At 46.5% G+C, this 12,899-nt stretch overlaps 1 protein-coding gene across 15 annotated transcripts in view; it reads left to right on the top strand.

Annotated features, from left to right (window-relative positions):
* The window catches only part of MACF1 (microtubule actin crosslinking factor 1), a 305,205-nt gene that overhangs the window by 222,933 nt on the left and 69,373 nt on the right, over nucleotides 1-12,899 (top strand). For all 15 annotated transcript variants that reach the window (XM_088153923.1, XM_088153929.1, XM_088153958.1 and 12 more), the window contains 2 exons: nucleotides 872-1,367; nucleotides 2,206-3,677. In XM_088153923.1, the coding sequence (XP_088010049.1) occupies nucleotides 872-1,367; nucleotides 2,206-3,677 (1,968 nt within the window). The remainder of the gene's footprint in view (nucleotides 1-871; nucleotides 1,368-2,205; nucleotides 3,678-12,899) is intronic.

Raw genomic sequence — 12,899 nt, forward strand, 5'->3', positions numbered from 1 at the left:
AGCTTGGCTCTCAAATGGTCTTCCTCAATGTGTTGTTGTCTCCCCATTCCCTGAAGTCCCAGTCAACATGGCTGGAGTTGGTTCTTTGGTCATGGTAGTTTGGAAGTATGAAGTTGCAATCCAATGGTGGATTGCAAAGACCTATTGAGTGCATTCTAGGATGCACTTTTGCTTTGCACAAAGCAATTATGAGTGCATCCTCATAATTGTCAAGTCCTTAACAGCAGTACATGACCAAGGAAGCAATATTTACCCACAATCTCAATAATCAGGTTGAATGCCAGGAAAAATAGGGTTACGCTACAGAATCTTAGGAGCTAGAGAAATATACTCCAGTCCTCATTTAGTAGTGATGACATTAAAGTGAGACCTCTGTGAATTATCTGGTCTTCTTTCTCACAGAATCCCTAATGGATGGACTGACATGACAGTTAGAGAGATAAGGCTGAAATATCTTCCTGCTCCTCATCTACCACGTTTTGAATCCCTCCCTTTTCTTTCCCAGACTCCAAGAATTTCCTTACATACCTTTCATAAACCAAGAGCCTGAACTAGAATGTTTTTCAGAATCCTTTGCAATGCGTGGGATTTCATTTTCATGTTAATCCATATAAAGAAGAATACTCAAGGATAGAATACTTGAAAACCACCAATTTATTTCACAGAAAAGGCATCTTAATTATTTTTGTTGAATTTGTGAAGGCAGCTGTGCTTGCGGCTGTCTTCATGGGTTTCTGAGTTCTTAAAATGGTAACTCCCCAAACAGTGAGGCTAATAGCACCATGTTTTCTTTCTTCCCATCAGCTGGACTTCTTTAGCTTTTGTTTTAATTAAATCACCCTAGTCCGTCACATATATATTTGTGTTGCAGTTCATGCTGAAGGAATTTGAAGCTCGGAAGCACCAATATGATCAGTTGAATGAGGCAGCCCGAGGAATCCCCACCAGCCCTGGTGAAATGTCTCCATCCAACAGTCATATGCAGGAAGAGCTCCAGGCTATCAACAGGAAGTGGACCAAGCTTATGGAGCGCCTCAACTCTCGTTCCAGTCAAATCGACCAGGCTGTTGTCAAGAGCACTCAGTTCCAAGAGCTGCTCCAGGGATTGTCTGAGAAAGTGAAAGCTGCTGGACAGCGGTTGAGCACTCAGTCTGCCATCAGTACCCAGCCAGAGGCTGTGAAGCAACAGCTGGAGGAAACAAGTGAAATCCGGTCTGACCTGGAACAGCTGGAAGAGGAGATCACAGAGGCTCAAGCCCTGTGCGAGGAGCTCTCTGTTCTCATTGGAGAACAGTACCTGAAAGACGAACTCAGGAAGCGCCTGGAAACTGTGGCCTTACCTCTCAAAGGGCTGGAGGATTTAGCAGGTATAATGTGGGTGGGTTGTTCGCAGAATCTGAAGTGAGCATTAAACAGTACCATTTAATTGAGAAGCAGAATCAAAGGGCCAGACATTATAGGAAGATGGTAGGATGCAGTTGGGCCCAGTGGCTTCTAATATAACACATTTAGGTGGCATTAAACTCAGCAGTGTCATTAGCACACGTCAAGCCATTGTAAATGTTCTCCTAGGAAGAAATGTGTTGGTCATGTTAATGCTCTAGATATAGTACCCAAACAATCTGATGTGTATGATGGTTCAGGAGAGAATGCTAGTCCTTATTTTCTTGTAGTCTCAAAAAGAAAAAGAAAATCCACACAAGCCAGAACCAAACCACATTATGGCTTAGTGTGCTGTGTATACCCAGCTAGCGAGAGAAAGAGAAAGAATTCTGACTTCTCCAGTATTGTTCACCCACACAATGAGTAATATTACACCTCCCCAAAGGTAGTGTAAGGTACTGGTACAATATGTCCTAGAATTTCCATAATTGAATGGTTCTCCAAGTTCAAATTCAGAAACCTGTTTTAAAATCTACAAAAATTAGAACTAAAAATAATTGTATATGAGTGGCCAGAGGAAAGAGGAAGAGGATGATTGGGCTAAAGTCCATTATGTCTACCTGAAAAAATACAGAATGGCAGCCTATCCCATTCCATTTCAAATGCTTATGTTTCCTAGAGTAGCTTGCTTTAAGTGTGTGTAAATTATTTTTCCCCTGGAACAAGTTGAAAGACTGGTTTATGAGTTTGTGCATTGAAAAAAATTGTCTATTTTGTGAAGTGCATTTTCAGCCATGTATCCCTGTCTCTTCCAACTTCTAGGTGACCGGCTGAATCGCTTGCAGACAGCACTTGCCAGCTCCCAGCAATTTCAGCAGATGTTTGATGAGCTCCATTCTTGGCTAGAGGACAGGCTGAAGCAGCAGGCACAGAGTGGGCCGATCTCAGCCAAGCTGGAGAGGCTGCAGTCTCAGATTCAGGAGCAGGAAGAATCCCAAAAGAGCCTTAACCAACACAGTGGCTCCTATGAAATGATTGTGGCAGAGGAAGAATCTTTGCTTCTCTCTGTTCATCCTGGGGAAGAGAAAGCAATCTTGCAATGCCAGCTGGTTAGCTTGAAAGCAAACTGGGAGGAGCTGAGCAAACAAATTGCAAGCCGGCACTCCAAACTCAAGGACTGCTTACAGAAGGCCCAGAAATACCAGCGCCATGTGGAAGACCTTTTCCCTTGGGTGGAGGATTGCAGATCGAAGATGTTAGAGTTAGAAGTCACTCTGGATCCAGTACAACTGGAAGCCACTCTTCTAAGGTCAAAGGCCATGTTGAGTGATGTAGCAAAACGACGCTCCCTCCTAGAGATGCTGAATAGTGCTGCTGACATCCTCATTGATGCATCAGAAATGGATGAAGATGACATTAGAGATGAGAAGGCTGAGATCAACCAGAAGATGGATGCTATAACAGAAGAGCTCCAAGCCAAGACTGAGTCCCTTGAAGAGATGTCTCAAAGACTCAAGGAGTTCCAAGAAAGTTTTAGGAACATTGAAAAGAAACTAGAAGGGACAAAGCACCAACTGGAGATCTATGAAGCTCTGGGCCCTCAGGCTTGCAGCAGTAAAAATTTGGAGAAGCTGAGAGCTCAACAGGAGGCTCTTCAGGCATTGGAAGCCCAAGTGGATTACCTCAGGAACTTCACTCAGGGTCTTGTGGAAGATACTCCAGATGGGTCCGACTCTTCCCATCTTTTATGCCAAGCTGAAGTTGTCCAGCAAGATTTCAGAGGGGTCAAACAAAAAGTCAATGACTGTTGTAAAATCATGGAAAGCAAACTTGAAGGAATAGGACAATTTAATAATCATATTCGGGAAATGTTTTCTCAACTGACTGACCTAGATGATGAGTTGGATAGCATGGGCCCCGTTGGGAGGGATGTGGACAGCCTCCAATCCCAAGCAGATGATGTCCATGAATTCCTGGGCAAACTTCGGTGGTTAAGATTGGATATCCAAGCATCTGAAGAGCAATGCAGACAGATGTTGGACGATGAAGGGAGTCCTGATCTTATAGGGCTGAAACGTGAATTGGAGACCTTAAATAAGCAATGCGTCAAACTGACCGAAAGAGGGAAAAGCCGCCTGGAGCAGGTAGATACGGCGCTGGCTCGTGTCAAAGACTTTTATAGCAAACTGAAGGAGCTGAACTCCATGGCAGCTGCCGCAGAAGCGGCCGGAGCATTGCAGTGGATAGTCGGGACTGAGGTGGACGTGATCAACCAGCAGCTGGCAGATTTCAGGGTAAGGACCTTTCCACGCTAAAGGTGTTTCTTGTTTATACTGAATCCAGTCCTGGCTATGCGGGTGGTTTTTGTGGATAGCATGTCTTCTTCCTGGAATTTACCGGGATAAGTCATTGACTGGAAGGAAAAGTATGGCAGAAAAAATGAGTTTGCGCCTCGTCATTCGCCATAGATGAATTTGCTTTCAAACAAGTATTCACTTGGGTAGATTTAGGAAAACTGTCCGCTCAAGGCATATTTGTTTAGAATACTTGTTTCTAAACATTAAGTTGAATTTGGCTTCGACAGACATTCTGTGTAAAAGGATAAAAGGAGAATACAGTGGTACCTCGGGTTACGAACTTAATTCGTTCCGTGACTCTGGTCGCAGCCCGAATTGGTCGCAACCCGAAGCAAATTTCCCCATAAGGTTCGATGTAATTACCGTTAATCCGTTCTGGCGTGGAGGACAGGGAGGCGGCTATTGCTTGGAGGGAGAGTCCCCCTCCCTACGACCACGTGTCAGGGGCAGAAAAATGGCCGCGGACCACATGTCAGGCGGAAAAATGGCTGTGGACCACATGTCAGGGGCGGAAAAATGGCCGCGGACCACATGTCAGGCGGAAAAATGGCCGCGGACCACGTGTCAGGGGCAGAAAAATGGCCATGGACCACGTGTCAGGGGCGGAAAAATGGCCGCGGACCACGTGTCAGGGGCGGAAAAATGGCCGCGGACCATGTCACGGGGGGGAAAATGGCCGCGTATCCTGTTCGTACCCCGAGGCGGAGTTTGCAAACCGAAGCAAAATTTTGCGGCCGGAGCTGGTCGTAACCTGAAAAGTTCGTTAACAGAAGCGTTCGTAACCCAAGGTTCCACTGTAGTTAAAAACATTGGTGAAAAACAGTTGCACCAATAAATGTTTTAAGAAATGCAAGACAGCCATCACTTGAAGATGCTGTTGTTTAGCAGAAGATTGGACCTGATGGCCTCACTCATCCCTTCCAATTCTTGATTCTGTGATTCAAGCTGGATGTCCAGTCCAGACTTTAGAGCTCTTTCAAGCTTCGTATAAAAAACCTTGGGATAGAATGGTGCTAGTCCTCAGGTTTTTCCAAGCTTTTGAACTGTCGTGTATGCAAACCCTTTACCCCCAGTAGCTGATTTCATCCTGAGGAAATGCAAGGAAAGATCAGACGCATGGGGGTGGGTGGGTGAGAGACTTTTTAATTAGTCTTCTTTTAGTAATAACCACTTTGGATCCTCCATGCCATAGAACAAGGATGGCAGCCTTCTCAAGTGCTGGGCACAATTGCATATCCATCCAAAATAAACGTATTTTTTGAAAAATTAGCTTAAATAGTGCAATAGTGTCGTTTCAGGAAATCTCGTCCCCAAAATTTGGTGTGATCTCATGTGAAAATGGCAAAAGATTGTATGAGAACCCTAGACTCTGGGTAGATTTTGAGATTCTTCCCTGAAGTATCTAAATATCTTGTGCAAGACTGTTGAGTTCATGAACTTTGGGCCACCGGGAAAAATGTTTATATTAATATAGAGGTTTCTCATTTGTTACTGGGGAATGTTATGAGCTGTAGTCACTAAGGAAATGTAGTCTTGCATCAAATAAAGCATGCCTGTATGTGAAAAATGAAATTTCACTTCCAAAATTCAAGATTTCAAAGAATGATAAGGGAAAAGGTCTGTAGGATTTTGATGGGTAACTAGTAAAAGTCAGTGCTCAGTTATTTGCAAATAATATATCTGATTATTTGTTTTGTGCTTCTGTTGCAGTTAAGCAAGCCTATCTTATTGAAATCTTGTTTCCATGAATGGGTATGAATTGGGTTGCTGTGAGTCTATTTTAAGTACTTAGGTTGACATTGTCATGGAAAAATCAAGGTATAGGATGGTTCAAAGGGTAGAGTCAAATGCTCCCTTAATGTGACAGGAAAGTCCAGTTGGAAAAATTCCTCTGAAGTTCACCAGGTTGGGACGGGAGCTCTTTTCCATCAGGACAGAAAGGAGCAGGCCAGGGAGAGAAGGAGCAAAACAGGAGCTTCCATTGCCCCGCGCATGAAAATTCTGAGTGACTTTCTAGTGATGTTCTCATGTTTCAAAACCTGGAGGCTGAAGGGAGGTCCCTGCCCTGCTGAGCCCTCCGGAAGTTGGAACAATGGGAGGAACAAGGCTGAATTTACACCTCCGAGAGTTGTGGCTGGAAATCCTGGGCAGGACTGAGCATGTTCATGATTTGGGTTGGGGGACACTTAGAAATGCTAGGGTGGGGTCATGGTTTGTTTGGGCTTGTGCTGCCACTTGCGACTTTTTGTTGTGGTGTTGTTAAATCCAAATTCCCCTGTTGCTGTTTTAAAGGGAAGGCTGCGTGGGTTTGAATGAGCCGGGATGATGGCGTCTCGGCTCCTGCTTTCACTGGCCCTGCTTTGTAGGAGCTGCCAGGGAGAATTGCACACTGTAGAGGGAGGTGTTAAGAAGGGAAGAAAAAGACTGTCTTTGAGGCAAATTGCAGTTTTTTCAGAGCTATCAAAATAGCGATCATCTCTCCGTGCTGGGGATGGAGCAGGTGCTCGGTGGGTGGGCTGAGTCATGCACGGGCTCCCAGGATCCTCCTGCAGCCCCTCGGCTGCTCTGCTGCTCCAGTCCTGGAGAGAATCCGTGTTTATTTCAGAGCACGGCCACCCCAGCGGCGAGCAGCTTGGTTTCCATTCCTTGGAGGAGTGAAGTGAACCCTGTTTTTCACTGGGGATGCTGCTTAACAGATCTCTCTTCTCCATGTCTTTGAACGGGCTCCAGCTTTAAACTTCCAGACGTTGTTTTTTAAAAATATGCTTCACATGCAGTTCCTTTTGGACACGTGGCTTCCCTCTCTTAGGGCCAGCGCATGCTTTGGTCTGAGGAGAGAGCGGAGGCAGAGCTTGGGCAGAAGCGGTGGGGGGCACTTGGGAAGCAGCAGCTAGAACAGCTTGCACTCGGGCAGAGAGTGGGGGAAGACCCCTTTTGGATCCTGCTTTGATGAGGTTTCAAAATGTGGTTTAAAATGCTGGCAAGAGAAAAGCTGCACCTCCTTCTTTGGTACCATCTCATAAAGCCATTAAGAGGCCTGTAAGTCCTGCTCCATAATCCAAGAGCATGTGCTGAGGGCATGATCTGGGTTTTGCGTAGGGCAGGGTGTAAACTCAGCCACTGTGGTCAGTAACCCCTAGTTTACATCTCAGTCTTATGCATAAACCCAGCCATTAGGGCTTGTTCAGCAAGTTATGGTTAGGACAAAATGACAGAAACACATTACACACATAGACAGAACCTTTTCCCCCCATTTTCCCTATGTTTGGAAGGATTTATTGGTTTTAATAACTGTTTTGGGGATAATGCTGCATTTTCATTATGTTTCCAACCTAATAATGCAGTTAGTTTTCAATCCCTGCGATGATAGGGTGCTTGGGCTGCAAAGAGCGCTCTGAGGTGCCACGTGTGGCCCTAGAGATCCAGGTGTGGACACCCAGCTCTCCTCCTCCTTGCCCAGCAGCGCCTTTGGGGAGGGAGGCATCCTGACCTCTCTTCTAAGGCACAGAGCCCCATTCTTCTCTCTGACCATTTGGGGCCCCCACCCCATCCCCACAGATTGCAGTCACACCAGGGAGGGCCAATGCCTCTGCACTGGCCCAGAAATGCTCGGTGAAGGAAATGGCAGCAGTTTCCTGTTTGAGAGCTCCTCTTCCCAACAATGGCCAGCTTTGTGGAGAAAGAAAGAAGGAAGGTCCTGTGAAAGGCGTTCGGCAACTGAACTGACCCTCTCCTTGTCGAGTCTGTTCAGTTGCCATCCTTTGCCAGCTTTGTCTAAAAGTCGAAGAAACAAAGGCCAGTAGCCAGAAGGGGATGAAAGAGAAGGCAGATTTTCCAGGTGGCTTCATTTAGCCCAAAAGCTGAAAAACACCTGCCTGCCCTTGGCAGAACAGGAGCTGGGCAAACAATGGAATCATTGAGTGGAGGCGGACATGAGGCAGAAGGAAGAAAGAGTTGATTCAGAGCTTCCTCCCCTCGCCCGCCCATCACCTATGCAGGCTCTGTGGCTGGCGGGGGAGATTTTTCTGAATGGTTCCTGCGCTATTCACATTTTCTGTAAAAATAAGTCTGTGCTTTATGCAAAGGCTATTGACAGAGTGGGCCAAAGTGGCTGGCCCAATTCACACGAAGCTTCTCCTTCTCCTTCTCCTTCTCCTTCTCCTTCTCCTTCTCCTTCTCCTTCTCCTTCTCCTTCTCCTTCTCCTTCTCCTTCTCCTTCTCCTTCTCCTTCTCCTTCTCCTTCTCCTTCTCCTTCTCCTTCTCCTTCTCCTTCTCATCCTTCTCCTTTCCCCTTTCCCCCTCCTTCTCTTTTGGTTAAATATTCCTAATATATTTTGTTCAATAGAAGAATAAATCTCCATAAGAACCCTAAGAGACAACCCAAGCAGGTCAGGTAGAAATAAAAATAATGAGGAGTCATGACTATGGTCCACAAAAGCTTCTGCAGTAATCAATGTGTAGTTTTTAAGGTGTCACCAAGTTCTGCTGCTTTTCCTGTCAAAAGCTAACTTGACAGCCCCTCTGGAAATGAGTGGAAGTCTTAATAATTTGGGGGAGAGGTGTCCATATTGTGTCCCACACAGTTCCTTTCCATAAGTTTCCCCAGAGGTGGAATTGCACAGTTCTGTTTGCCATCTACATTCTTGGATCTGCCATATGACTCCAGAGCAATCCTATGGAACTCTACAGTGCTTGGATAACAGTGTTCCCTATAATTTCCCTGTTTCTTCATTCATCTCTCTTGAGTTTATTATTCATAAAGCTTTTGTAAAGTGTTTGAATAGCCTTAAACAAGCAGGATTAAATTTTGAAGGCTTCTCCTTCTGCCTGCCATCTTAGCCTCCTTCCCAGCTTGTTGTCCCTTCACAATCTTGGAAATAGTTGCTTGAACCTAGATAAGCTTTGTCCAGCTGGAAGCAATCTTGCGAGTAGGGGCATTTTTACTTTCTAACATTCCTTGCCTTCCTCCTCACCCATTCCTGCCCTAACTTTCCTATCGCTGTTGTCACGTTTGGGAAAAGTATCACACGTGGTTTCTGGACTCTGCCCTTCCAATCTCCAAAAGGAAATTCTGAAGCCTTTTGGCAGCTGCTGTGTTTCTGTCTGCTCTGGGAAAGTGACTCAACAGGTTTGCCTCCAGCAAACCTTCTGAATAACAATTCTTTATGTTTATGCAGTGCCTGTTGAAAAAGGATGTAGTCTGATTCCATCCTTGAGCAAACATGATGCAGAGGAGGTCACCTTCAGGAATTAGAAGTTGTGGAGTCCTTGGGGTGCTCTGAATTTGGCTGTTCTCTTGCAGATGTTTTGTTACCCAGCTAGGTAACCTCTTCAGTGCTAGAAGGGAGTGGGGTTTGCTCTCTGTAGTTTGCCCTGTCAGTGCCCTGTCAATTAGAAGTTGACTTTGTATCTTTATGCCATGAAATGCTGCATTATCTGATGTGATCATTGTCTGGGTATCAGTGCACAGGTTGGACTCATTCATTCCAGATGTCTGATTCCTTCCCAAACCACACGTAGGAGAGTTCTTGGCTATATGTTGGGACCCTACTGACTCTCAGTCATCGCTCTTCCATGTCCCTCGTTGGCTCTGTGATATCTCTTTGGACAGTTATTAATGTGCCATCCAAACGGACTAACTCTTGGGGGTTGCAGAGGAATGGGCCTCTTGGGAAGGCTCTGATTGGCTGCTTCAGCAGTCGGCCTATTCTTGGGTAGTACCCAGAACTTTTAGAGCACCCCTCTTCATTATTGCCAGGGTTAAAAGCTGCTTTTTTTTCCTTTCTGCTTTTCCTAAATACTTGGGAGAAGGAAGTGGCAAACCCAATTTTGAAGTGGGGATTTCAGAGCAGATCTTGTGCTTTTTCCTGTCTGTTATAATGCTAGAACAGCAAGTCACTGAGGAAATCTAGGACAGATGCAAGAACATTCTTTTCTGCACAACGCTTAATGAATGTTCTTGTGGGATTTGCCGCAAGAAGTGGTGGTGGCAGGTTTGTATTTGTAAGAAAACAAAACAGAACACATATGGCCACAGGGCACCAAGGATAGGCAAAGCTGTTGCATTCATGACCAGTTATAGGCTTTTCAAGGATGGGTATCTTCAGTCCACCACAGAAAGCAGGAAGCCGGGCTAGATCACTCTGGTCCAGCTCTGGGGCCTTCTGTTGCTGGGTACTTCTCTCTCTTTCCCTTGAAACAGCGTGGTGGCATTAGGCAGGACACCCAGTGAGTTTCATTGCAGAATAAGGATTTGAACCCAGGCTCTCCAACGCTTGCGTGTTGCTTTGAAACACCGGTTGTTTTGAAACCCCCATCTCTTACTTCTGATGCAGCACTCAGGACAGCGGGAGGGGTGAAGAGCACCGTCCTCTCTCATGGTGCCTTTGTTGTCCCCATCTTTCAGAAGAGCAAGGGGACTCTAGGAGAAAGATTACGTCCTTGCATCTTTCCTGGTCTGCCTCCTTGCTTGATCAGGTGGCCCATCTGGACATATTTGTAACCCTTCCGTAATGTGGCCTGGCTCCTTCCAGTCCAGTTTGGAACAGCTGGGGGTGGCTAGCTATTCTGTTCCCCTCGTTGGATGCTTTCCAAGCCCACTTGAAAGGTTGCTGCTTCTGCTGCCAGCTTGGTATTTTGAGTATCAGCGTCGCCCAGTGAAATACTTCTCATTGCACAGCTGTTTACGCATCCTTCTGACATGGTATCCAAGAGTTACAGGGTGCGCTGTAGAGAGAGATCTGGAGCTGAGGGCAGTCCTGTCCAGCAGCAGAGCTTGGACTGGGGAGACAGGCATCCAGGCCCACGCTGGCCAAGGGTCCAGGTGCTCCTCTGAACTCACAGTGTCCCTCCAGATGCTTCTTCCTGGATGCATCATCCTGAATGCTCCCCTCCTAAATGTTTAATCTCTGATTTTTTTCAAAATATCACCTCATTAAGCATAAACTAACCCTTGCACCTTTGTTCTTGATTAGGTAGGTACCCTGCCACGCCCTTCATCCAGTCACTACTCTGCTGCTGCTGCTGCTGCTGCTGCTCACCTCCCTTTCTTGTGAAATAATGTAGAATGTGCATATTTGCACTTCTTGTTCAGTCCTGAAGCGGGAAGCAGCTGCTAGCCACTCTTTCTCTTAACGCTGCATCGCACGGTCCTGGGTGTTTTTAAGCCCTGCAGAGATAACAGTTCTCATCCTACCTCCTCCCTTTTGCCTCTGGTGATGGAAGTCAAAAGATTGGCAAGATGCATGTGTGTGCGTGTGCGTGCGTGCGTGCAGACACACACCCATGCATAAGAGTGCTTGTGTGTATGTGTGTGTGGATTAAACTTGGTATTTTATATTCAATCCAGTGAACCTGAGAAGAGGCAGCATAGCTTGGATGCTGGGCAGAAATGGGGCATGGGTGCACATGGAGATTAGTTCTCCATCTGCCAAACGGGAAGGAGAGGACAAACAGGATGTGCTTTGCATATTAATAGGCCTTCCTAATAATAGAAGACCAAAATGAATTAGGCCTTAATCAATGTACTTGACTACTGAGTTTAAACCGTGGTGGAACTGGGGCTCTCCCAGATGAAATGGTTTCTCCTCTAGAGACTGGTGATATCCAGATTAAGGGGAGGAGGAGCAGTGGTCCCAGGGTGGCTGCCGGGATTCCCTGCACAAACACACCGTGTTTCACTTTTGAAATAAGAGTAATGGGGAGGCACCATTAGTCCTCTACCCAGTTCCTCAGGTTCTACCAACCTGTCTCCCCATTCTTTCCATGGTGGAGCGAAAGAGTAGAGAGACACTGACATGGTCCAACGTGCCCTCATTTTTTAAAGCTCTAATAAAATGAATCTGAATAAATTGCCTCTGTTGCACACACATGCACACAAGCACTCTTACGCCCATTTCTCCTTCTTGAGCCCCTTCCTCCATCTGCGTACACAAAGTACAGCGTGTCTAACCCACAAAAGGAGAAGCGTTGAGGTGGCAGAGTGTTTCTTCATGTCATGCTTCCTCCAAATGTGTGAATGTGTGAACGCTGTAAATAGATTGGTGTCCTGAGATGTTTGCCAGCTTCAGCAAGAAGCCCTTGTGCACTGTGTCAGGCAACACCAGTCTTGTTCCAGAGGAATACCGGAGAAGATGTTGACAGGGGCCCAGGGCCAGCTGGCAGGCCAGAAGCTGCATCGGCAGAAGAATTTTGCCCGTTTGTCTTGTGGCACAACTTGGCCCTTGGGTAGGTTGCCCGTGTGTGGGCCTGCATTGAGATCTCAGAGGGAGATGGGTGAAAACAGCTGGGAGGTGACAAGGAGGCCTCCCCAGGGTTTAGCAAAGACACCTTACAGGTTGCTCTCTCTCGGCTTGCTGTTCTGAAGAAGTGTTCAGGTTGGTCTTGCCAGGGGAAGGCAAACAGGTAAAGGCCAGGTAAAAGGTTTTTATTCCTGTATTGCAGGTGGGACCTAAGAAAGAGGAGGAGGGCCCGGTAAGTAAATGGTCGCATTGGAGTGAGCTGAGATTTAAGCCAAGGGGGCGCTCTTGATTTGCCCCTATAGCTAGCTTCCCAGTGCAGGTAGGGTTTGTTTGGGCCTTTTCGTGACATTTGGGCATTCTTAAAAGGATGCTTCGCCAGGTTCCATTGTTGCCAGCCTTCCTGTTGCAGAAATCCATCAGCAGTTCAGCTGGCCAAGGGCAGGGTGTGTCCCAGAGCAGCTGCAAGCAGCGGGTTCTTTGGCACGTCAGGCAGAGCATCTGTTTACTTACCAGCTCCATGGAGCTGCCACTGTATCTGGTCTTTGTCAGCTCTAAGTTGCAAACTGGTCATGGCTTTGCGATCTTTTGTGGGGAGCACGCTGCATTTCAGAGGTTAACAGGAAGCAAGAAGCTGATGGGCTGGAGGCCAGAAGTAAAGACTATTTATCTTCGTTTAACCCTTTATTGCATTTCTTCCCAGCTTTTTTCTGAGAGTGCAAGGTAGTTTGTGTGGAGAGGGGAACTTCCCTGATAGAAGATTGCCTTAAGGCAGTGTTGTCTAAACTTGGCCACTTTAAGATGAGTGGACTTCAACTCCCAGAATTCTGGGAGTTGAAGTCCACTCATCTTGAAGTGGCCAAGTTTGGACAACACTGCCTTAAGGGTTCTGTAATCCTGGGAGCAGCACTGACTCCCTCTT

Source organism: Python bivittatus, unplaced genomic scaffold (genome assembly GCF_059951505.1).
Source record: "Python bivittatus isolate LINGU-HERP-01145 unplaced genomic scaffold, Pbiv_v1 ctg000040_np1212, whole genome shotgun sequence".
Lineage (NCBI taxonomy): Eukaryota > Metazoa > Chordata > Lepidosauria > Squamata > Pythonidae > Python > Python bivittatus.